At 42.0% G+C, this 26,353-nt stretch overlaps 1 protein-coding gene across 1 annotated transcript in view; it reads left to right on the plus strand.

Annotated features, from left to right (window-relative positions):
- The window catches only part of DISC1 (DISC1 scaffold protein), a 230,231-nt gene that overhangs the window by 52,805 nt on the left and 151,073 nt on the right, over positions 1 to 26,353 (plus strand). The window contains exon 4 of the mRNA XM_068147069.1: positions 22,036 to 22,186. Coding sequence (XP_068003170.1) covers positions 22,036 to 22,186 — 151 coding nt within the window. The remainder of the gene's footprint in view (positions 1 to 22,035; positions 22,187 to 26,353) is intronic.

The raw sequence follows: 26,353 nt of genomic DNA on the forward strand, positions 1-26,353 counted from the left end.
GAGACTCAGGGGTGACCTTATTGCTCTCTACAACTCCCTGAAGGGAGGTTGTAGACAGGCGGATGTTGGTCTCTTCTCTCAGGCAGCCAGCGCCATAATAAGAGGACACAGTCTCAGGCTGCACCAGGGGAGGTTTAGGTTGGATGTTAGGAAGAAGTTCTATACAGAGAGAGTGATTGCCCATTGGAATGGGCTGCCTGGGGAGATGGTGGAGTCACCATCATTGGAGGTGTTCAGGAGGAGACTTGGTGGGGTGCTTGGTGCCATGGTTTACTTGTTTAGGTGGGTTGGATTGGTTGATGGGTTGGACACGATGATCTTGAAAGGCTCTTCCAACCTGGTCTGGTCTGGTCTGGTCTGGTCTGGTCTGGTCTGGTCTATTCTATTCTATTCTATTCTATTCTATTCTATTCTATTCTATTCTATTCTATTCTATTCTATTCTATTCTATTCTATGTTGTCCTGCCTATGCATGGTCTTTGTGCAGGTGATGTTCTTGCCACGCTTGTTTTTTTCAATTGATATTTAAATGCCCTCTCTTTCTTCCTTATTACCTATCTGCTTCCAAGTGTAGGCAGCTGCTTGCTACTGAAGTCTTTGAGAATTATTGTGTTGGAAAAAGGAGTGTTAATTACCAGGGTAACCCCAGTGGGAAATACAGTTCTGTCAAACTGCTGTCCCTGGGTGGATTCTGTACTCTGAGGTATTGCACTTGTTCATTCAGAAATACACCACTTTGGGTTCCTTTATGGTGAAAAGGCTGAAAACAGATGTTTCTGTATCACCTTAACTTTGGCCATGAGGAGTTGCCCGGCCTCTGACTGTGCAAATTTAGCCCCAGCAGATTCTTTTTTAAAAATTAAGATTTCCAGTCTTTCCGCTGTAGGAGTTGTGTGAGAATAAGAGTGAATCCTGCATGCACAGGGCAGTATGAGAAACATTAGCTTGCTTTCCCATGTCTTCCACTCTGATGTCCTCTGTTCCCATGCCCTCATTTTACAACATTAGGATATCTTCTAGCAGTAACTTTTCTTCCCTCCACTTTTTTTTTGAAGGTGCTTGGTGTCTTTTCTATCTCTTCCTGAGTTACAGGTTCTTTCTTGTCTGCGTGCTTCTTACGTATTTATTCAGCTAGAAGGTTTTGTTAGCCTGAGCTACTGCTATTTCTGCTTGCCACCTGGTGAGCAGGACCTGAATTTGTTCCTCAGCTGCTAATCGTGGTCTCCTAGGGGTGGTAGTGAATACTTTCATCCCTCTGCTATGCAGCATTTCTGTGGTTGTAACTGTCTTCAGAGCTACGGGCTTCAAGTTTATACAAATAGTCATTCAGATGCCTTCCTGTAATCTGCAGTTAAGATTAGGTGCATGATGACAAAGTGCATCTTCCTTTTCCATTTCTCTCAATGAGTTAATTTTCACCAGACTAGAAAGCTATTGACCTTAGAAAGCTTAGCAGGTGATGCATTCCCTGCATTCCTTTATTTACAGCAGCCTACTGGGAGCCTGAGGAACAGTAGTGCATGTATGAAAGGAGCTGGAGGTCAAGCTGTTCTGCTCTTTAGTGTGGGAGGGAGCCTCACACAGTATATCTACTTGCATCAAAATCAGATGCTGGTAGTTTGAATCTGTTCTCTCTGGAAACTGGTGAAAAGGATTTGGGTGGTGATGGTGTGTGTTGTTTTTCTACTGGCTGTAAGAGATTTCAGCTAGGTCCTTTGAGACCATCCTTGGCTCTTAATGAAATTCTCTGTCCCTTTCTGAGGCTTTGGGCTTCTGTGTGTGATGGTAGCAGAAGAATTCAGGGAGGAAGATGTAATAGGAAGAGGCTGAGTTGAAGCTAGCCTTTGCTGTCGTGCTTATTTTGAGGGTAATAAACCAGGATTTTAATTTTGGCTTGTTCTTTACCTGTACCCTTTGTCTTGTCAGAGCTTCTTGTTTTAGAAGAACAAGTGATTTCTTTTTTGGTTTGTTTGTTTATTTATGTATTTATTTATTTTGCCAATATTTTGTGGTGAAGGCACCATATGCCCAGAATTATGCCCCTAAAACTGTAAAACTTGTCCCAGTATGTTTGGCCACATCCCCCTTCCACCCATTGCACAGGATGCTTGTGCTCCTGGCAAGTAAGGGCATAATTCTAGCTTCAAGCTTTCTATAGGTTAAAGCTGTTTGTGTACAAGATTGCCCATTGGCTAATTCCAGCCTCGAGAAATTTACAGGAATTAGCCCCAGTTGTAAACAAGTCACTCTCTCTTTGCCCGAGTTTGTAAACTCGTTAATTTTGTGCTTAAGCCTTTATTGCTAAGCTCCACAGCTATTGCTAGTAAGCCTTCTCATTCTGATCGCAAGCATACTAGTGGCCTCTGCAATATGGAGAGAACCTAGCAATCTTGAGAGCTTGTACAGGAGGGTCCTTTGCTGAAAGCTCCACAAAGCTACAGCGTCAAATTGACAGTCCCACCGGATCGGAAGAGAGCCTGCCATGTCTTATAGAGGACGGCACCCCCGATAGTAAGACTGCTCAGTTGACAGGGAGACAGGACTAGCCCGAGTTTTGGCAGTCCAAACGTCTGCCACAGCTATAAAGCAGCAGACAAGGAGCCACAGAGCCTCCTCTGTGCCAGCTTGGAAAGTAGGAACAGTGCCCAGCCGCTGTTCTGTGTGACCCTGCTCCGTTCGCGGGAGAGAAAGGGAACTGCCCAAGTGCCCGCTCCGTATGTGCAAGGGAAATTCAGAGCACTGTCCACGTGTGTGATTCAGAGTCGGGACCCACGAGAGAGAATCCCACTCATTCCTTTGGGCTGAGCAAGGGGACGCAGTCACCACTTTGCACAGCTACGCCCCGATCCAGAGCCGTTCCGCCGGCTCTGTCGCAGCACAGGCCAACTCTGAAAGGGTCCAACCCCACCCGCCACAATGCAGGATCGGAGACGTCTGAGCGCGCCTACAGGGAATCGTTGCCCTGCCCCACAGCGTGAGCTGACTTCTCGAGGGCCTCTCCCGAAGGGCCCCGCCAGACCACTCCCCCAGGACCGACCTCATCCAGGGAACCGCACCGGCCCTGCAAGCCCCGAGCCTCCGGCAGGGACCAGCCGTGTGACTGCCCGCTGCAGCTCTAGGAGCTCGAGGAAACCTGCTGACTGGTACAAGTCTACCCACGCGCCGCCACGGGAGGAGAAGGCTGCCCTCACCGCTGCCATCCAGAGGAAAGCCGCACTATGGTCTGCAGCCTCAGCCCCAGGGAACCCCCTCCCCCGAACAGACCAGCCCCAGTGCAAGGTGGGCAGGCAGCAGCCAGCCTGGGTAGCCTAGCAACAAGCTTCGCTACAAGCAAAAGACACAGTGTACCTTTTCACATGTGCAGCACCCGCTATCGTTCAGTTCAAAGCCTCCCGCGCCTAGCCCTGTGACATTTCGAGATTAAACCCCTGACACTAACTCTCTATATAATTGTTACAGCCGCGTCTTGTCGAGTCGCCATCTGGTGGACGAGCAGCGGAGTTGCACCCATTGTTCGTTAATTGAAATTAATTCTATAAATATTCTAATTGGGTTAAAATTGTATATACGAAACCAGTTATGGCATATATCTCACAATAGTGCACTACAATCTGTATATAAAACAGTGATTATTCGGGTTTTAATAATTAAAAATGAATTTTCATAATTCAAATTTCATAAATCATAATTAACAGCGTCTGTATCACATATTGTGACCATTTGAGGTGATGCCTTTAAGGAAGGGATGGTGCTGGGACACTCTGGCTGAATATTTTGTAAACAAAGACACGTCTAAATGAATTTCATTGGTAGATTGGTAGAATGCAGCTTTAAGTTTTTAGTGCAGCTGGAATTTTTCTCAGTTTATTTGTTTGTTCATTCCTTTCCCTCTCCCTTCCAGCTTGCCTGCTTCTGGGCACCTAGCCAGAGTGACCTTGGATAAAGATAAGCACTAATCCTGCATGAGGCTTACTAATTTCCTTAATAACTGCCTTTTTCTCTCTTTCTAACCCTTTTTGGGAAAAAAGAGAGGTAGGGGGAGAGAGTGGGGTACAAGGAGGGGCACCCTCCTCTATCTGGAGGAGGGAATTTCATTTCTGTATTCTTTTTTTTCCTTGCTGTATATTTCTGTACATATATTGTAAATACTGTATATATTGTGTATATCTAACCTGCCTTTCCACATTGCTTGTAAAATATAGCATTCCTTTCGCTTCTTCGACTGAGTTAGCTGTGGTTTTCCTCTTTGAGGGGGAGAGAAAACTAGGCCTTCTCTCTCAACCCACTACACATATCTACATTGACTCATATGCTTTTTGCTTTCTCTTTTCCCAGAGAGATAGTGGAGGATTGAATGCATTGAATGTCTGGCCTCATATACTTCATTTTTCAGTATCTCCAGGAAATTCCCAAGCTAGCTTTAATATTGGAGGGGAGGACCTGACTCCTGAAGCTCACACATCTTTGTTGTGTGGGTTTGCTTTTTTTTTTGTCCCCTTTAGAAGTCACTGCTTGAAGCTAAAGCTGCTGGTGCTCTGATTGCTTCCATATTCCTGATATGACTGCAGGCAGGCTGGCAGCCTGTGTTTCTGGGGTTCAGCCAGGATTGCCTCTTGCTCCAACCACACTGGATGAACTTCACGCTCTGCCTCGATGAAGGCCTTATGACCAGTCACCATCAAGAATTTAATCCTGTTCAAATCCTTTTTGCCAAAATTTGAGAAGACTGTTCTTGTTTCACAGCTAGAGCTCATTGTTCATTGATTTAGGTAAATAAGCCAAAGTCTAGTTTATATGTGAAGAAAATAAAGGTATGCTAGGAAAGGAGAAGCAGCTGTGGTGCTAGAGGGTGTCATAATATCTAAATATATTATGTCAGTCCTTTCCTAAATTAATTAAAAAGTTAGTTTCTCTTGTCTAATAAAACTGGAGGGAGAGGGTGAAGATAAGTTATAATGATGACAGTGCAAATTTTGCAGCATCAAGGAGAAATTCTGTATAATTAGTTTGAAAATTAAAAAAAAAAGGGCTTTTTATCATCAGTGAAACTCAGCAACAGGGTTATAATGTAGGAGACAACACAATTGCACAGAAGAAAATATTCCATAGGAGTTTTCTGAAGGCATAGCCTTCAGATTATTGCTTTCTTTGAAACTTTATGCAAATCCTTGGTTGCATTTTTTTTTTAATTGTTCTCTTTTATATATTTGATGCATTGCCTGTCATACCTGATTGCACCTTTGACATAAATCTCTTAAAGTATTTCTGGAAAAGACTTTTGAAACTTAGCACAATAGAATTTTTGTTTAAGGGTTTATTTATAAATGTTAATTGTGGCATAATTACATCAAGTATAAGGTATGGCAGCATGGTAGTGCTGGGAGCCTACTGAAGAGATCTGTAGGGTTTCCTGGCACCAAAAGCATGTGCAGTATTCCAGAGGCTGGCAGGCTGCCTGTGTAGGCCTTCCTCCTCATCCTTTGAATTGTTGAAATATCCAGTTCTCACTGCTTCAGGCAGGATCCTGTGCTGGGTTCTTACAAATTCAAGGCTCTTTATTGCTTCTGCTGGTGTAAGATGCCCATATTTTATTGTATGTACTTATGTAGTGTTGGAGTTTGCTCAGAAGACTGTAAAGTATAATCTGTAAACTTTATTTCTAGTGTTTTAGGAAGCAAAACTAAACCAACCAACCAAAACAAACAAACCCACCCTCCCCTTCCATTTTTCTTCTGCAGCTTAGGTTTGTAGCTAGGCTGCACACCTGAAAATCTCACAGACTTCAATGGATATCAAATTCTTTAGATTATAATTTTTTAGGCTTTCTCATCTTCAGGTAGGAGACAACTGGCCAGATTTTATGTACACAAGAATGCATTACTTTGAACTTTTCAGAAAACCAAAGCTAAACATAAATAACATTCTCCAGAATGAGTGTGTTAATGCAGTTAAGGTTAAAGCATCCTCATCTCAAGGGGCATTCACCAAACATTTGTCATTACTAAACAGCTAGAAAAGAAAACTCATTGAGACTAATTTTATTTTCTTCGGAATGTGCTTTGCTGCAGCTGCCGGCAACCTAAAATTGCAGTGCTGCCATCATTCACAGTGCTTGTCACTGAAGAAACCAGTATGGCTTTCTAAGGTCTTGATAGTGTTGTTACTGAGTATCTTTGAATAACTAGTTGAATCTGACACACTTAGGAAATGTGCCAGAGGGTAAAACAAACATCACTCCCGTTCTTGCATGTGGCAGCTGAAGTGGCAGTGGTCTGTGAAGAATGCTACCATGTCCCTTGGCCAGCTTCCAGCCTCCTCTTCCCTGTTGAAGTGAAAATCTATGAAAGGAGCTATATGTTACCATGCTATGGGGCTTTATTTATTTATTTATTTTTAATGGAGCAATAATGCTTTGAAAGAGAGATGTGTGGCTTCAGATATCTGTACTGTATCTCTTGCAGTATTTATTGATAGGATGGCCTCATTCCGTTTCTGGTATTATGTTATGATTTCCATTAGCCTCATTCTGGAGATATTCAGGTAGTTAATGTTTTTTCTCTATCTTAAGGACAGAGTTGCAGCTGTCTCTAACTTTTTGTTTCTTTAACAAAAAGTCGTTTCTTCTTGATTTCTTTTAGAGCTTGCCTAGGATGCACACAGTTTTTATTTGTATTCTGCTGCCATCTGGGAAATTTGGTAAGACCTAAGCAGCACTGCAACTTAACCAACATCCTAGATACAGGATCTGAATCTTATGCACTAGAGTTCAATTTGTAATCTTTCATTAATAATGGAAACTGAGAGTACACAGTGTTGTCTATGAATCTATTTTTGGTTGGTACAGTGAGATGAGGCAAACCTGACCATCTCCCTTCCCTTTCTCTTCCATCATTGTGCAACACAACCCAGACTTCCTTGTGTGAAAAGAGTCATGCATCAGTGTAAGTCAGATTGTTGCTTATCCTTAGAATTTCAGTTTCAGTGTTACAGTGGCCTAATGCTAACTCCTATATTTGTACATGTTAATTTTACATTTTACAACACACTGTGATGTTCCAAATGATAAAGCAATACTTTTTGGAGAACTTGATGAAAGTTTCGATGAGAGAGAATAAATTATTATGCAGGAATAGCGAGATAAAAGGAAGAAAAGTACAACAGATTTTCTTTTTATTATTTTTCTGTTAGACTGTGTGATCATATTTTCTTCTTGCTATTTTAACCATAGGCAAGCTACTTCACTCTGCTTCAGATAAGCTCTCTGTAAAATGGGGATATTATCATCTTGCCGTACCAGAGTCTTCAGAGTTGTAATTAAATACAGTAAAGCCCTTTGAGATCCTGTCATGTTTGGAACTTTAGAGGTATAAGGTGTTGCTACTAGGAAATGATGACATTTTAATTTTCATGTTTTTATGGAAAAGTTGTCCTTGTGTAATTTTATAATTGATGTAGTTGTGAAAGCTGTAGAGCCTGTAGTTTAAGTTGTTCTCATTAGACTGTGTAGGCTGCAAGAAAATGACTGTAATGTTAGTTTGTCATATAGAATCATGGAATGGCTTGGGATAAAAATATCTTGGGGAAAAAACACCCTGAATGACTTGAAATGTGGATGATAACAAAGTTGTTTTCTGTAGTGGCAATTACTGTATGGAGTGACCTTTACCAGTATATGACATTAATGTAGTGGAAGGGAAATTTTTCCACTTGACCTTTATACAATGTGCCAGCTTGTCCTGTAGCAGCAAATGAGTTGCAACTGACAGGTTTGATGGAATGCTAACTTGACAGGAGCTTATTGTTTGGAAGAAGGTATCTGTTGAAATGTGGAGCCTCTAGTAAATAATATGATGAAAGATAGGAAAATAACTTTTATCGCTAAGAAACATCCTGCTTAGAAATGACTGCTACGTAAACTGCAATTTGAACACTAATTAACTGAGTTTCTAGCAAAATAGTTCTCAGTTAGTGATATTTCAAAGTAGATTCTATTGGTTTAACTCTTTTTTCCCCTCTCTTTGTTTTTCTATAACCAAATACCCATGGTTTTCTGTATTTTAACTTTAACTTTTTGTTGTAACACCTCGGTCCATAAAAGAGAGAGGAATAAAAGTCAGATAAGTTTTCCATATTTGACAAGGAAGACACCTTCCAAGAGGATGGGAGGATATGTGTATGTATACACTTCCCTGAAAGATTAGCTTTGTGTGTGTGTATATACATATGAGTAGCATCTTTGGTTGCTAATTAATAAGTAATGGGCAGATATAATTCTGGGAAGAGAGAAATTCTGGTTATTGGGAAGAATTGGGAGCTATGAGCATGTGCTAGGGTGAGAACTATGAAGGAGGGTCAAGCAGTCCCTGTCCCACTGCTCCAGCTGGGAGGTACAGAGGTCAGCTGCTTTTCTCTGCTGAAATAAAACAAGGAGAGGATTGTGATTCTGAAGAGAATTTTAGAAGCAAAGATCAAATGTCTTGTTATAATCCAGTAACTCTTTCTGCCCTGGATGAAAGTTCTGATACTTCCTGTAAATAAAATAATTCCACCTAAAAACTGGGTAAGACAGAGTTGTAATAGAGCCCAGGATCTATCTGAGACTAGTCAAGTAATGAATTATCATGACTTTCTAAAACTATTGAGCAGCAGGGCTGATAAAAGAGCAGCAAATACCATCTGTCTGATCTACATATTTTGCCACAGTTCTTCTCAAACTGTCCAGTTGAGGTAAAGTAAAAATGAACTGAATGGGTGAGGGGAAGGGAAAGCAGCTCAGCTATGTTCTGTTGTATTTGCAGGAGGTATTTGGACAGGGGGAAAAAAAAGGCTTATAGAGATTGCTGTTTAGAGACATTAATGTAATCCTTATTTGTTATTTCAAAGTATGCTTAAACAATTTGAATAGAAAGGAATGCTGCTGGATAGACTCAAGGTGTGAAGCTAGATAGAATGTTTATTTTGCTATGTGGTAAACCAGGTGAGTGTACTGGCATGGAGTGAAATACATAGCAAGATTCACTCCAGTAGTAATACTATTTAATTGTAATTCATTAAAAAAGTAGGGATTAGTTGTTGTGAATCTGTGTGCTAATTAAAAACATATTTTTGCAGTGTTTTAATTTGTAGTTAATGCATGCTACAGAAGATTGTAGGCTTTAATGTGTTTATTAGCACACAACGTTTATGAACTTTGTCATGCGATAGACACAAAGTTCCGCTGCAGAGGTGGAAGCAAAACCTGTGTCTGATTAGCTGCAACACTGGGGCCTACAACAGGATAATATGAAAAGGGAAAACCCTTGTGCTTTCTGGAGTACCTGCTTTTCTGAACCCCTTCTGGAGAGAGTGGCAGGAGCCAAACCTCTCTCCACCCAAGCTTGGTTTCTAGCAGGTGCTCCTGCCCTTGCCTCTACAGGTCAAGTTCCATCAGAGTCCCATTCTGCTGCTTTTTCCTGTTCCCTCCTGGTTCTGATTCTCACCTGGCTCTCAGCTCTAATTTCCAGCCTTATGAGGCTCTGATGAGCAGGTAGAGAGCCTGCTGGGAGGCAGTGAAATTTCATGAGCTTAGGCTGGAAGAAAGCTCTAAGCCTGTGTTTAAAAGTGTTTGAAGTATGGAGAACCAGTGAAGGTGTATTGGCGCTGCTGTGCTCCACTCAGGTTGGACACGCAAGAGGTTCATCTGTGGATATACGGGCTGGAGGAGAGCAGGCTCCTTTGTGGTGGCTGTTGTTGTTGGAGCTCTGCTGTTCCTACTGGAACACAGTACAGCCGAGTCTCTGACTGTGCTTGGTGGTCAATGTCTCATTTGTAACTGCTTTACTGAATGGAGACTCAAGTGGACTTAAGAGGTCTGTGGAATTTGCCTAAAGAACCTCTTGGTCTTCTCCACACTGACCCCTGCTGACATCCTCCTGTGCAGCCCACCCTGCTGTCTTATGTGCTCAGAGGGTAATTCTTGAGCCTGAAACACTTCCTGGTGCTCTCTGCTGGGCAATGGGGGCAGCTACAGAGCCAGGATAAAACGCATATGGTGGAAAAAAGTGGAAAAAAATAACGTGTGAGTGGGAAAGGGGGAAGCTATGGGGACAAAGAATTTTTTTTTTTTTTTAAATTAAAAAAAGCCCCAAAGCCAACCAACAATAAAAATCATACAAAACTCCACAAAAACAAACAAAACCAACAACAAAACCCCTAAACCAACAACAACAAACCTCCCAAATTACCCCTGGGATCTTTTTTGTTCAAATAGGAAACAGAAGCTGGGCTTTATCTGCTTTTGAAATAAAAGAAATTAAGAGGTGACTCCAGGAGGTAGTAGTCTTTTATAGGGAACAGAGTCCTGTAAAAGAACAAAAGGGCACTAAATTTTAAGGAAAGGTCAAAATATGAAAGTGATAATACAAGGTTGCTTATGCAAGAAGCAGTTCAGATTTTGTAATTACAGCAATCCTTTTATCTGAAGGTCTCACACAGGTGTTAATTAAGCCTAATGACGCCCCTCTGGAGCAATTGTTACTATCTACATTTTTACAGACAGAGCGTACAGAAGGTGAAGGAAATGAGGTTAGTCATCTGAGATTATGTATGTGAGAGAATACACAGAGTGTGACTTGAAGCCACATGGCACACCCATGGGCCGAACCCTTTCCATGAAACAGTGCTCAATACCCCTTGTATACCCTTACTGCTTGCCTTTCTTTTTGTGTGTGTGTGTGTAAATGTATATACCTGTACATAAACTAAAGACAGTAGGCTAAAAAAGGTTACTCTTTCTACATGGGCTGTCTTGATTATGCCTGAAACTACTCCTGGGTTTTCCCCCCTTTTTATTAGCCTGGTCTAGATGATAATATTCCTGCTTATTGCAGAGAGGTTGGACTAGGTGATCTTTAAAGGTCCCTCCCAACCCAAACCATTCTGTGATTCTGTGAAATAAAAAAATGTCTAACCTGATTTTTAACTTCTGGCAGGCAAAATAGTCTGAGACCAAATTACAAATGTTGTAAACAGTTTTCTCTTTTACTTGCTTTCTTAGAATGTGGCCTTTTCTGGGTGAAGTAGAACAGCATTTTTTTTGCTGCTGGGATGGTGATGGATGATGCAAATTCAAAAAGTGGCTAGGCTAGTGGCTAGGAATGAGGCTAGCATCTTCAGTAGTTTTTGAACAGTTTGGTGGTTTTGGTTGGATTTTTTTTGCTTTGGTACTCATTCAGAATGCTTGGGAAGAGTATCAGCTTAATCAAGGGTAAGGTTGTAATTCTTAGAGCATCGGGGATAAGGAAGGAATAATGAAAGAAGAAATTAGATGTATATGCCTGAGATTATGTAGACTACTAAATATGAGAGCAAAGACCCAGAATACAAGGAAATATTGAGCACTATTGTGGGAACTCATGAGAGAGAATGCAGGGAGCAAGAGAGAAAGAAAACAGACTTTATTAACCAAAAGCAAAATTCTGGCATTCAGGTACTCATCCCTAATGAATGCATGTGCTGTTTTCAGTTCAGTTGCTACAAAGTCTTTTTTTACCTGCTCGCTTCCCATTTGTTTCTGGAGCAAAGTTTCAAGTTTCCTTGTAGAGTTCCCCACTGCAATTTTCAGAGAATTGGTTTGCAGCTGTCTGCATGTATTTATATTCTCTTTATAGTTCGCTGTGTGTAATATCTATTCTACAAGAAAGAGCATTTGATACCTTTTCATCAGGATGTCTTGCCGTAGAGGGAAGATAAACCAAAATGCATGAGACAGTATTTTGTGGTACTGATCTGTAGCTCGTGTCTTAAGCAGAACTGCAAACCACCAGTTTCTTCATGTATTATAGCCTTTGGGGAGCAATGCACAATTCAATATATGCCACATTTTAAAAAAATACCTCTGCTATTGCCTTTCAAGTTTCAACTTAAATCAACTCTAGACCTACTAATTGGTGTTTCTTGTCCTAGACTTTTTGCTCCTTCACTGGGCATTTTTAGAGCATGACTTTTAAAAGTTTGAAGACAAACCTTTCTAGAATGCTTCTTAAATTATCTATACTAGTTTTAGCACCAAAAAACCCCCACACAATCACCTTTTAAATGCTGTGCTTTAGGATGGTATTTTCAGTACATGCAAGTTAGACAGTAACAATAGAATCTTTCCTTTGACAGCTGGAACAAAGCACTTTAGATTCACAATATGTGCTTAAATACAGCCTGGTACAAAAAAAATCTCAACATAATGTAACTGTGACTCTAGTCATAAAATCCTTGATGTAAATCCCCAGTTCTAGTCTATTACATTATTTATTTATTTAAATTTCTTGTTAGAGTACATAGAATTTGCTTTTTAAAAACGGTTGGTATCTCCACAGTATAATGCAATTGGTTATAGAGTCTTGCATTGTTTCAATGTTAATTGACTGGCCTACCTTCTAATCAACCCATGGTATTTATTCAGAGGTAGTGAAGAAAAGCAGATGTTGGCTTAGAGCCTTCTGAAGCAAGAAAAGGGACACAGTGAACTGGGATTGAATCGTCCTCAGTCAACATTAATATATCGATGTTGGTTGCTCGTGGATGTGAACTGTGCCAACTGGAAACCTTTACCAAAGCTCATCCTCCACTGTCTCCAATAAAAAAAAAAACAAAAACAAAAGAGTTATATTGCCAGCCAAGGAGCTTTACATTGATTTCTGCTAGCTTCCTTGCCCTGTGGGATCTTCTTAAGAGTTGAATTTAATTCAGAGTTGGAATCTATGCCATTGTGCTGCATACCCTTACTTTTAAAAAGTGCAGAATCAGCCTGGAATCAGTGGAGTGTGGTTTTAGTTCTGTACAATTTCATGTGTAGTGACAGTACTGTCAGCACTGCTTACAAGATAATTTTGATATCTAATAAAGTGCACCAGCAATCAGCTTGTTTTTTTCCCTTAATGTACCGTTTGATGTTACTGTAAATTATTTTTACTGTAAATTCATGCTGGAAATGTAGGTATCTCAGTGGTTTCATTGGAAATTTTATAGTTACAGAAGAATATGAAAAGCAAATAGTCAACACATTACTGAAACAGAAATGATGCCTCTAAAAGTTCCTATGCATGAAAATCCTTGTGCAGCAAATCTGAAGCAAGGACTGTTTGGACTAGACACCCAGAATTATAAGAGGTTGTCATGGTTTGAGCTGAAAACAGCTCTGGGCTGAGGACAGAGTGAATTTGCCCCAGCAAAGTCTATAACCACACTCACACAGAACTGGAGGTTTAATGGAAGTACTACGTCAAAAGTGAATCACATAAAAGAGGGGCAGAGGCAAAAGGATGTATAGCTGTACACACTCCAGATCAGCTCAGGCCTCAACCAGGACAAGACCAGGCCAAAACCTTCCCCTTTCTTCCCACCCCTCAGCCTCTGTAAGCCCCAAGTAGGCCAAACTGTCCCCCACAGGACAGGGCTACCAGGCCTCAGTTCCCCCCAGCTGTGCTGCAAAGCTGACAAAACCTCACTGCGCCGTGGGCTGGGGAGGCAGCTGCTGCCACGCGCAGGGGGAGGCAAGGGGCAAGGGAAGAACTGTCTGTGAACTCCCTGTGCACAGGGGGGTGCAGGAGCATGGGGCAGAGTAACAAAATTGCAATTTCTTGGGGACCCTCCAGCCCCTCGGTACTCTCTGGTACTTTGGAGCACTTCCAGCTCCATGATAGGACACTTAGTCCTGAACCGGTAAGAGAGATAATCCCCCGAGTTAGCGCTGTGATGTATCTTGCTGGGCTCTCAGCCCCTTCTTTCCCAAAGCTGTGCTGGGAGAACATTTCTGGTTTTGTGGACTGTTGCTCATCTTCCTGATGACATAGAAACTGTGCCTACAGCCTCAAATCCCAACCAGCCAAGGCCTTGTGCCCATCAATCACTGCTCCATTCAGCTCTTGTTACTGAGAGATGGAGAATGTGTTGCAGATCTGAGTGGCAATCTCTCATCAGTGTTGCTGCTGTGGATGTTCTATGAAATTGGGGCAGTGGTCAAAATTTATGCTTAAAGTCTACTCTAGGCTTGCACTAGCACCCTTCTAGGAAGAAGTTTTGTATACAGCATAGACTTTTGAATATTAAGATGTAAGCTTGGTGTTGTGCTTCAGTGGAAGCATCCAAAACTCAAGAGAATTTAGGTTTTTTGTTCAAAGCCTAAATGAATGTTCTGAAGTTAAATATGAACAAGAGGGGTGAAATCAATGTCTACCAATATCCCAATCTCCTTCTTATAAAAAGTATAACATATTAAATGTATCTTTTCTTGCATTTTTTATTTTAGAGTTCCAAACTTTGCTGCAACACTGACATTTGGTACGTTAAATTCTGAAATGTTATGTAAGATTCAAGGGTACTGTGGTTTCCTGGCTTGTAACTGCAATGGACTGATGGGGGCAAAATGGAGAGCTTGCTGGGAGACACGGAGTCTGCTTGAGCAATTTTTGTAAGACATCCTTCAATGTTCCTGTTGCTTCTCTCACAGAGACTGTTTCAAGTACCATGTTTCCTTCCCTTTGGTCTGTCACCTGATATTATGTGTACTGTTGTCTAGTTGATAGGTGAAAAAAAGGACTGGAGAGGTAGTAACAGCTGATGTTGCCTGCAGCAGAAGCTTTTGGCATTGCATGTGACATCAGATCTCACTGTGCATTTTAGCTACTCCAATGCCATGAGTCCTTTAGGGAATGCAGGAGACCTAATCTCTTGTGTTCTTGAGGTTACTAGTTTTCTAACTTTAAATACCATCAGAACTGGGGACAAGCATTGATCTAGCATCTTAGTAAGGTAAAACAGGAATTAGAACCGTTTGTCATTATGCTAGGTTATGTCCAGCCCAGGAGGGGGTGGGCTGAAAAGAACCTAGCCCTAGGTGGACAAAAGATACCTGACCCAGGTGGGCAGAGAGACTTGGTGCTGCTCCCAGGAGAAGGGATCCCTGGGTCAAAGTCTATTCCACTCCTACTTCCTGTCCATAACCCTTTTTAAGGGAAGCCATTTGGTGCCTCCTGCTCTTTCCTTCCCAACAGCCTGCTGCTGCTGTTACCTCTGTAACCACATGGTTGGGCCCGATCCATGCTGCTCCATACTCCTAAGGACTGCAGCTAAAGAGAATCTATCTTGCATTCACAAAATCCCTTGCCAGCTGTATCTGGTTTTGTATATATTTTTATTTACCCTTTTTCCTTATACCTTTGTAACCTTACTTTTACTCAAATACATTTTATAGTTTATTAAACTTACCTTTTTTTACTTCCAAATAGATTCAGGACTGTTTCTTTTGTAATTTTACCTCTCTTTTCTCCTCCTGCCTAATTTGCTTTTCCCTACTGGGGAAAAAGGAAGAGGCAATCTAAATCTGTTCCATTTGGGCTTTTGGACTCTGGGAAAAGCTTAAACCACAACAGTCATCTGTTTTAAGAGTTCAAATAACTGAGGAACATACGCCAAACAAAGAACTCTGCAGTTGTAGCACCATCTACAGATTTTGGCCTTACTACATTAGGATGAATTCTGTAGCAGTTGCTTCTGACTCCAAAGTGTGTTTCAGAGCCAAGAGTTTGGTTTGCTCAGCTGTTCTTCAATAGTTCTGGAGCACATCTGGAGTGATGAATTTTTTTAAGTTGCCTTTTTGGTTGGAATGGAAAAAACTAAGTGGTGGCTGAGTGGGTGATTTCCTTTGTGTTTTGCTCTAGCAGCCATTATGCTCTAGCCTTTTATGAACTGAACATGAGTGTTTGTGCTCATAGACATGGTAGCTATACGTCTGAGGTATAGCTGTTGCACCTGTTGCAGGTGCTTCTAGTGTCTGCCCCCTGCCCCATGCTGCCTCTGCCAGTGGCCAGACAGCACATGGGAAGGGCTAGCTATTCAACTACCCAAATGTAATCTGAAAGTCCAATGTGTTAGGAATTGCAAGGAATTGCATCTTTTCCTGCAAGTAATTTTGTGGAAGGCCAATGCTTGTAACTGGGCTGTAGACACCTTACTTGCTAGTCTGTTTGCCGCCTGTTTGCAGTCACATATTTGAGTTCTGCGTTAGACTCCTCACTTCATAGCCATTGTAGCATTGCTTTAACTAATATAAATATCTCTGCCCTGGAAAATGAGTGATGCAATTTGAATATCATGATGACAATGTTATTTATGTGCAGAGAAAGTAAAGAAGGAATGTTGGTTTTAGTTGCAGTAGAAAATATATAGTAAGGAAACACCTAATAAGACTGACAAACTGTAAGTTTGAAATTACCAAGTAAGGCATGTATTTAAATAATTCATGGCTCCATTTTGAAATTCTATGTTACAGTATATTTTGAACAAGGGATACATGTTGCTCAGGAAGTCCTTCAGCTGACGGACATTGAAGGTTCAGGAACAGTATCAAAGTAAAGTGGCATTTTGCACTCTGATTCTTAGTCTTCTTGCTAAGGGCCCACTACTCTGCATGACAGGCTATTGGAGAGGTCTTTGAATCTGATCTTCTTTGGTTCTTACAAACCAGGTCATGTTGGAAGCTTTAATTTTTAAGAAAATGAGTGCTGGAGAGGTTACCTGAAAGTATCTGGCAGGTAAGAAAAATATTTTAGGGCTGCAACATGTATTTTATGTGTGTAAACAACATAAATCCTGGGTTAGATCTCAGAATCACAGAAAACATCTGGTTGGAAGAGATCTCAAAGACCATCCAGTCCAACCTTTGACCCAGCACTGAAGGGTAAACACTAAACTACATCCCTAAGTGCCAGGTCCACAGGCTGCTTAAATACCTCCAGGGGTGGTGACTCCACTGCTGCCCTGGGCAGACCATTCCAATGTCTGATAACTGTCTCTGTGAAGTAGTATTTCCTATCATCTAGCCTGAACCTCCCCTAGTGAGGCTTGAAACCATTTCCTCTAGTCCTGTCGCTTTCTACCAAGGAGAAGAGGCTGGCCCCCTCCTTGCTCCAACCTCCCTTCTGGTAGTTGTAGAGAGTAATGAGATCTCCCCTCAGACTCCTCTTCTCTAGACTGAATAAGCCCAGCTGTCTGTACCTTAACATAGGGTTGGTGTGTGTGGTGAAGAGGTTATTAAATTTATTATTATGAAATATGAATTATGAAAATACTGTTTTTATTAATTATCAAACTATTAATAACTGATGAATCACCAACTTATATACATGTTCTAGTGCACGTTCGTGAAATAGATTCCACAAGTGGCTTAGTGTTATCTGGGCATAATGTGCCTTCACCACAGTGTGACCCAGATGGAGGACCTGGCACTTGGCCTTGTTAAACTTCATACAGTTAGCCTTGGCCCATCAGTCTAATCTGTCCAGGTCCTACTGCAGAGCCTCTCTACCCTCTAGTAGATCGACACAGCCATCCAGCTGGGTGTCATCAGCAAATTTACTGAGGGTGCACTCAATCCCCTCATGCAGATCATTGATAAATATATTGAAGAGAACAGGCCCCACTGCTGAACCCTGGGGATGCCACTAGTAACTGGACGCCAGCCAGACTTCACTCCATTCACCACCAGACTTTGGGCCCAGCCATCCAGACAGCTTTTGTTATCCAGTGCAGAGTGCACTTATCTAAGCCATGTGTCTTCTGAAGGAGAATGCTGTGGGAGACAGTGTCAAAGGCTTTACTGAAGTCCAGGCAGACAATGTCCACAGCACTTCTCACATAAGGCAGGTCACCTTATTGTAGGAGATCATATTAGTCAGGCAGGACCAGCCATTCATAAACCCATGCTGATTGGGCCTGATCACCTGGTTGTCTCTTAAGTGCCATGTAATGGCACTCAGGGTAACCTGCTCCATGACCTTTCCTGTCACCGAGATCAGACCGACAGAGCTGCAGTTCCCTGGATCATCTTCTGGCCCTTCTTGTAGATGGGTGTCATATTTGCTAATCTGCAGTCAACTGGGCCCTCCCTGGTTAGCCAGGACTGTTGACAAATAGTGGTGAGTGGCTTGGTCAGCGCATCTTCTCCCATAGGCTCATGCACATCTAAGTGGCAAAATAGGCTATTGAAAATTTCCTCCTGGATTGTGGAGGCTGCTTTCTGCTCTCCATCCTTATCTTCCAGATCCAGGTGCTGAACCATCATGGAACAACTGGTGTCATTGACAAATACTGAGGTAAAGTTCAGCAGCTCAGCCTTTTCCTTGTCTTTGTTCACCAGGTGCCCTCCCTCATCCAGTAGTGGGTGGAGGTTCTCCCTAGCTTACTGTAAACATACTTACAAAAGCTATTTTTATTAGCTTTAATGACACCAGTTCTGGTTGCACTTTGGCTTTTCTAATTTTCTCCCTACATATCCTTACAATAGTCTTGTACTCTTCCCGAGTTGTCTGCCTCTCCTTCCATAGCCAGTAGCCTTTCCTTTTCTTCCTGAGTTCTACCCAAAGCTCTCTGCTTAGCCAGGGTGGTCTTCTGCTCTGCTGACTTGTGTTCTGATGCATGGGGTCCTTCAGATTTTTAGGGAAAGTGAGGGAAAGAGGAAAGGGCTGTTTACAGGATTGTGGGGCAGGACCGGATAGCCTATACAGCTGAACTAGCTGAAGAAACTCTTTTGTGATGTACAGCAATTTGTAGATCAATTGTAACACAGTTGATCATCTTCCCACCTATCAGTAAAGAACAGACATAAATAAGTATAAATAGCAGTGTGTGGCAAATTACTTACTCTCATCACTTACTGTGATGACTTTTGTAAATATTCTTTTTTAATTATGATAAATAGTTCTGACAAAGTGAACCTTATCTTTGAAGGAATAAAACCGATATTAGAATATGTTAAAAAAGTAGAGCTAACCAGGTGTCCTCTTACAGACAATTAAAAATGATGGAAATTGCTTCTTTTGCTCAAAGCTGTTATAAAACATGATATTTGGAGACAATGCAATTCTGACTCTTGTCTGTTTAATTGAGAACAGTTAGTCAGCATCTTCTAGGCCTGTACTCTAGGTTGGTTTTAGATTGAGTAGAATGCCTGAAGTGCACCAGGAAGTAAAAAATCGGGGCAGAGGGTAATTTAAGGGTTAACTCTTGCTCTTGGCACTGAAGTGGAAGCTTCTTCTAGGGTATCCATAGGACTGCTGCAAGGCAACAACCTAGCTATAGCTAGCTACAGTGAAATAAAAGGCTGGTAATATAGCTAGCTACAGTGAAATTAAAGGCTGGTTAAGAGAATTAAGCCTTATTCTAAATGCTTGTCTGTAAAACAGTGTGTGTTGAATACATAAGTTAAAGTTGCTTCATTTAAGAACTTCATCAAACTGAGGGATTTCTTTTTTAGGTAAACTGGATGCTTGGGCTCATTTTGCATCAGTGTGGGAGAAAGCAATGAAGCATTAAGCCTTTGTGTGTGATGAAGGCATCTGAGTGCCTGTGGTTTCTTTTGATGTCTCAGTCCATTGGTGAGCTCTGGGATTCCGTAATGGAATAATATGCTTAAAAGACTAAAATGAAGGTTAAAAAGTGGTGTCCTTGAGTCTGATGGCTTATGAATAGCAAAGGCCTTCTCTGTCTGCTTCTTGGCTGAAGAAATCCTAGAAAATATGGTGGGAAGTGATCTCACAAAATCACATTTGATCTTGCTGGTTTCAACCTTCAAAACTATGTCAGAGCTATTCCTGAGACCAACACTAGTGGAGATTTCCTGTCTGTCCCAAGCAATTAGTTTTAATGTTTTACTATATCTAATGTATTTTTCTCATGTCTTCCCCTGCCACTCAGGTTTGTTACTGAGCACTCAGGTTCTGATGAGAGGTGAAAAGCATGGTATTTCCACTCTTTGCAGGTTCCTGGTATGCAATAGTACTGGAATTTACTGCCCTCAGTCTTTATCTCTACTAGATTGAGGAATCCTGCATATTGTCTTCTTTTCCATGTGTTCCATTTGCTAGACTGCTGATCATTTCCATTGCCTCTGCTTGATCCAGATCCCTCTTGAACTGCAGTGCTGAAAGCCGGATTGAGATGAGCCTTATTTGTGTGGCTTCCTGCTCTGCAGCTGGCAATGAGGTGCTTCGGTATTTCCACACACTGAAGACATCAGTCAGGTCAAACCAAGGGGTCTCCTTTCTAGCAGACAAGCCTAAAAGCTTTGATGTTTGGCTTGGTGTTGCTGGAGTCTGTTAAGATGGAAACCCTAACCACAATACTGAAAGAATGAAAAAACACTTAGTGCTGAGATATAACAAGCAGATATGGCCAGCAGTAGTATTTATAAAATGCCAGTGGAACAAATTATTTAGAAACGTCTGTTAGTAGAAACTAATTGAATACTCTGTGGACTAGAATATACAAAGCAGGAGGCAGCCAAGAATTAATGAGAGAGAAAATGAATTGGCATGTGGATCCCCCCGTCTGTTTTTCTTCCCAAAATAGCCTGTTTCTGGGCCCAGGATGGGCCAGAGTAGAATGATGAAACAACTGGACACAAACACATTGCAAGCATAATTATGTCAAAGAACAATGACAGTGCTGTTAGATGGCTGTAGGAGGTTGCTACAATTCCCGCCTGGGTAACACAAGAGGCCCAGTGGTGAATATGAGTAAAAGGAGGTGTTTCCACCAGTTTTGGCACGCAGTGGTCATTGGTCACAATCCAACCCTTGTTTTTCTGTTTGTAACAAGTGATATTTTTGATGGCTATGTTTGAATTTCCATGCAAAATGCAAATGCTGTTTTTTTCTTATCAAAGTGTAGACTCGTGAGTCTCATCTGGCCTCAAATGACAGTTTCCTTGTGGTTGTAGCATAGGACAAATCTCTTCAGCTGTGGTCCCTGAGAAATGCATAACAGATGTGCCTCACCTCCACTGTTGAAAAAAGGTGTTTCTTCTTTGCAGGAAGAGCGTGCACACATGTACTTGTGCTAGTTGGGCTGAGCCCTAAATACTGCAGTAACTTAGGTGTCTTCTGGCAGCATTTTGCACTCTAATAATAAGAAGATTAATTTAACTGCCCCGGAACAGTCTGCTGGCAGTATGTTAAGTGTCTTTATTCCACCCCATTGGCACAGAAGCAGAAAGGAGATCAATACTTATGATAGATTATTGTAAAAATGGATCATTTCACTAAACCGGAAAATGTAAGCAATCCCTCTTCTTAAAATCCCTTTGAGGGTAGAGAAAGAAAATAAGCAGTAAAAAGCATGCACAGATGGATGTTATTCTGATAGTAACATGTTGTATTAAAAATGTCAGAAGGGAAGGAATGCTAATTATGCAGAATTGTAGGCAGTGAAACTACTGAGCTGTAAAGGTTTTCCATTTGTGGGCTAGCTCAAAACTCTCAACATTCTTTGGTGTATCATCAAAGGTGCTCTGGCTTGGACCAGCCAGGCTTATTATCTGTTGTGTATGTGATTTTGGTAGTATACTGGCACTACAGGAAATATAGGTACTAGAAATAATAATTTCCCATTGGAACTATATTCCTTTGCTTTCTACACAAGGAAAGAAAACAAAGAATTAGCATATATAGAGAAGTGTGTAAGAAATAGTAGAGTTAAAGCACTGTCCTAGGGACCACTGTTATTTTTATTTGAAGTTGAAAGTAAATAATTTTGTTGGATGAGAAAATAAGCATAATTCAGGAGGGCCTGCAATAAGATAATTGTTTATTTGCTCTAATTGTGTGTGCATTTTCTGATGAAATACACTGCTGAGATAGCAGGCCAAGAAATAAAGCATCACTTGTGCTAACAATGCAATTTTATTTTAAAATATCAGCATTTAAATGTACATCTGCCATCTAAGGTTGTTTTAAAACTGGAGCAGTGAAAAGTAGGATCTTTCTTAGAATTGAATTCAGAGCTGCTGTTCTAGGAAAAGAGCACAGATGATAACTTTGAGCCGATTCTCTGGAGCCTTGCCAAATTAAAACACCATGAAAGTTCTAGGCAGCCTGCAGTTTTGTCCTTCTCATAGATGAAAGTAACTTTGCAACCTAGTTATCAACCTTTCCTCTTCTTTGTGTAAAATGAAATATTTTTGTCACTATTAAGTTTTTTTTTTTTGTTTGTTTTTGTAATTTATAGCTGATAAATGTAGACGAAAACTGGAAGAACTGGAGAAAGAGAAAAAATCTTCAAAATTTCAGCTTCCTTCAAGGCATCCTTCAATTAGCAGCTTTTTGGATAGGTTCCTTACCCAAACTCAAGCAGCATTGCGCTCGGCTGCCGATTATAGGTAAGTTTGTTGATTCGTTATTATGTAAAATGACACTTCTGTTTTTCTCAAAATGCAGAATACAATCTATGAATGGTTTTAATAAAAAAAGTTTTAAGAATCTTCTAACTTATCAAGATGGAGCTTGTTTGTGAATATGCCCCTGGTTTTCTTCTTTCTACAATTCTTTCAGAGTTACAGAATCAAAGAATCAACCAGGTTGGAAGAGACCTCCGAGATCATCAAGTTCAACTGATCACCCAACCCTAACTAATCAACTGGACCATGGCACTAAGTGCATCATCCAGCCTTCTCTTAAACACCTCCAGGGACATTCACCCCACCACCTCCCTGGGCAGCCCATTCCAATGGCCAATCACTCTTTCTGTGAAGAACTTTTTTCTAAGATCAAGCCTAAACTTTCCCTTGCATAGCTTGAGACTGTATCCTCTTGTTCTGTTGCTGGTTGCCCAGGAGAAGAGACCAACCCCTATTTGGCTACAACCTCCCATCAGGTAGTTGTAGACAGCAATAAGGTCTCCCCTGAGCCTCCTCCTCTCCAGACTAAACAACCCCAGCTCCCTCAGCTGCTTCTCACAGCACTTGTGCTCCAAACCCCTCACCAGCTTTGTTGCCCTTCTCTGGACACGCTCCAGCAACTCAACATCTTTCCTAAACTAAGGGGCCCAGAACTGGACACAGGACTCAAGGTGTGGCCTAACCAATGCTGAGTACAGGGGCAGAATGACTTCCCTGCTCATGCTGGCCACACTATTGCTGATCCAGGCCAGGATGCCATTGTCCTTCTTGGCCACGTGGGCACACTGCTGGCTCATGTTCAGCTGGCTGTCAGCCAGCACCCCCAGGTTCCTTTCTGCCACTCTGACCCCAGCCTGTAGCACTGCATGGGGTTGTTGTGGCCAGTGTGTAGAACCCAGCACATAGATGTGTTAAATCTCATGTCATTGTAGTTTGCCAAACTATCCAGCCTGTCAAGGTGCCTCTGCAGAGCCCTCCTACTCTCTAACAGATCACCTGCCCCCAGCTTGGTGTCATCTAAAAACTTACTGATAATGGACTTAATTTTCCCTTGTCCAGATCATCAATAGAGATATTGAACAGGATGGGGCCCAACACTGATCCCTGGGGGACACTACTAATGACTGGCTGCCAGCTGAATGTGGCACCATTCACCACCACTCTCTGGGCTCAGCCCTCCAGCCAGTTCCTAACCCAGCACAGAGTGCTGCTGTCCAAGCTACAAGCTGCCAGCTCGGCCAGGAGTTTGCTGGGGGGAACCATGTCAAAGGCTTTGCTGAAGTCCAGGTAGACTACATCCACAGCCTTCCCCACATCCACCAGGTGGGTCACCTGGACATAGAAGGTTGGTCAGGCAGGACCTACCCCTCCTAAATCCATGCTGACTGGGCCTGATCCCTTGGCCATCCTGTAGGTGCTGGGTGATTGCACTCAAGATGACCTGTTCCATTATTTTGCCTGGCACTGAGGTCAGGCTGACAGGCCTGGAATTTCCTGGCACCTCCTTCTGGCCCTTCTTGTGGATGGGCACCACGTTGGCCAGCTTCCAGTCATCAGGGACCTCACCAGTGAGCCAGGACTGTTGAAACATGATGGAGAGTGGTTTAGTAACCTCATCTGCCAGTTCTCTAGGATGGAATCCATCTGGTCTCATAGACATGGGGATCCTAGTGTCTCAGCAGGTCTCTAACTTCTTCCTCATGGATTACAGGGGGACTATACTGCTCCCTGACTCCATCTGCCAGTACAGGAGGCCAGTTGTCTGGAAGACAACCTATCCTGCTATTGAAAATTGAGGCAAAGAAGGTGTTAAGTACCTCTGCCTTTTCCTCATCTTTTGTTTCTATATTCCTCTGCATGTCCACTAAGGAGTGAAGGTTGTCCTTGCCCCTCCTTTTGCCATTATTATATTTATAAAAACATTTTTTTTGTCCTTCACAGAAGTGGCCAGTTTAAGCTTTAAATGGGCTGGGTTACCTCCCCTTTTTTCCAAAGATGATGCACCCTTTTTTCCCTTTAATTAATTCAGAAGTTCATTGCCTATCTGTGCTGGCCATCTATCCTGTCCACTCATTTTCTGGCACATTGGCATAGCCTGTTCCTGTACCTTCAAGGTTTCTTTCTTGAGGTAGATCCAGCCTTCCTGGGCCCTTTTGTTTTTAAGGTTTTCTCAAGGTACTTTCCGAGTTAGTTCCTTAAATAAGCCAAAGTCCACCCTCTGGAAGTCCAGAGTGGAGGTTTTGTTGATGGCCTTCTTAGTTTGACTGCATATTGAAAACATAATTATTTCATGGTCACTGGTCCCCAGGCAGCCTCTGACCACCACATCTTCCACCATCTTTCTCTATTTGTAAAGAGTTGGTCAAGCAGAGCCTCTCCCCTGGTAGCTTCACACAGCAGCTGGGATAAGAATCTATCCTCCGTGCACTCTAAGAACCTCATGGACTGCCTCCTCTCTGCTGTGTTAAGTTCCCAGCAGATACCTAGCAGGTTAAAGTTGCGCACTAGGAAAAGGGCTGGTGATCTTGAGACAGCTACTTATAGAATGATACATGAACCTCTCCATTCTGGTTGGGTGGTCTATAACAGACTCCAACTAGGATGTCAGCCTTGTTGGCCTTCCCTCTAATTCTCACCCACAGGCACTCAACTTAATCATCCTTAATCTCTAGTTCATGGTGTCTAGAGCCTCCCTAATGTACAGGGCCAGTCCTCCACCCCTTCTCTGTAGTCTGTCTCTCCTGAAGTTGCCCTGAAAAACACTGGTCATCATGACGTGGTGAAGGAGTCAGGGCTGTTCAGTCTGGAGAAGAGAAGGCTCCAAGGTGACCTCATTGTGGCCTTCCAGTATCTGAAGGGGGCCTACAGGAAGGCTGGGGAAGGACTTCTCAGGATCTCAGGTAGTGATAGGACTAGGGGGAATGGAATGAAGCTGAAGGTGAGGAGATTCAAGCTGGATGTGAGGCGGAGGTTCTTCACCATGAGAGTGGTGAAGCCCTGGAATGGGTTGTCCAGGGAGGTGGTTGAGGCCCCGTCCCTGGAGGTGTTTAAGCCCAGGCTGGATGAGGCTCTGGCCAGCCTAATCTAGTGTGGGGTGTCCCTGCCTATGGCAGGGGGGTTGGAACTAGATGATCCTTGTGGTCCATTCCAACCCTGACTGATACTATGATACTATGAATTAAATTAAACTCTTCTCTGTGGTGTTATGTGGGAATGGAGTTGAATCCTTGACATGGTGGAGTGAGCATGCAGCAGCAAGGCAGCTTGAGCAGTGGTTCCCCATGGAGTTAATTCTGATGCTCCTTTTCAAGCAATTAAAGGATATTTGAATATAAAGTAAAAGCAGATTCTTTTTGATATACATAGATCTTAGGGATCTTCCTTTTATTCATCATTTGTTAGGTAGCAGTAATGTGCTTAGCACTGTACAAAGCCACCAAAATAAATTCTCAGCCTTGTCTTCAAGGGATAACAACTTCAAAGATTGGGGAAATATGAGGTGTGTTGCATTACCCAAGGGAGTTAGTTAGCTTAGAAAGGCAAAGTTGTCTCTAAGTCTTTTTTCAGCAATGCTACTGGTTACTGTTACTAGAAGTAAGATGATTCTTCATAGGTATTGGAAACTATTCTCAATTGCAGTAGTAAAAAAAATAAAAATCCCCTTTTTTTGAAATCTTGTACATATAAAGCCTGCAGTGTGCTCCATCTGCTTGTAATTTTGATAATTAGAGAAAATCAGTAAAGATAATAGAATTTTATTGCAAAATGGAAGACTTCTAAGGGTATTTTTAGCCTCTATAGTAATACGGCAGGTTTAAAACAAACTGCACTCATTCAGAGCTGCTTCCTATTACCTTCTAAGGCTCTTAAGAACCTGGTTCCTTAGAGATTAGTATACAAAATTCTGTGTTTTGTCATTAACATGTGTTTATGCTATGCATTAATTTGCAATGATGACTGGCTTTAGAGGTGTAGTGTTCTCTTTGGTGCCATAGAAACTGAGTTCTTGAAATACAGAGTCTGTTTGGATGTTTTTCCTCTATAATGTACATATAATTTTTATATATAAAATATCTACATTTATGAAAGTGTTCTTGTTCTTCAGATGATTGTATCTGTAACTCTTTGCACAAGTCTCAGAGCAGTGCT

The sequence above is a fragment of the Melanerpes formicivorus genome, unplaced genomic scaffold (assembly GCF_026170545.1).
Source record: "Melanerpes formicivorus ecotype bairdi unplaced genomic scaffold, bMelFor1.0.p_v2 SCAF_2, whole genome shotgun sequence".
In the NCBI taxonomy this organism is placed as follows: domain Eukaryota; kingdom Metazoa; phylum Chordata; class Aves; order Piciformes; family Picidae; genus Melanerpes; species Melanerpes formicivorus.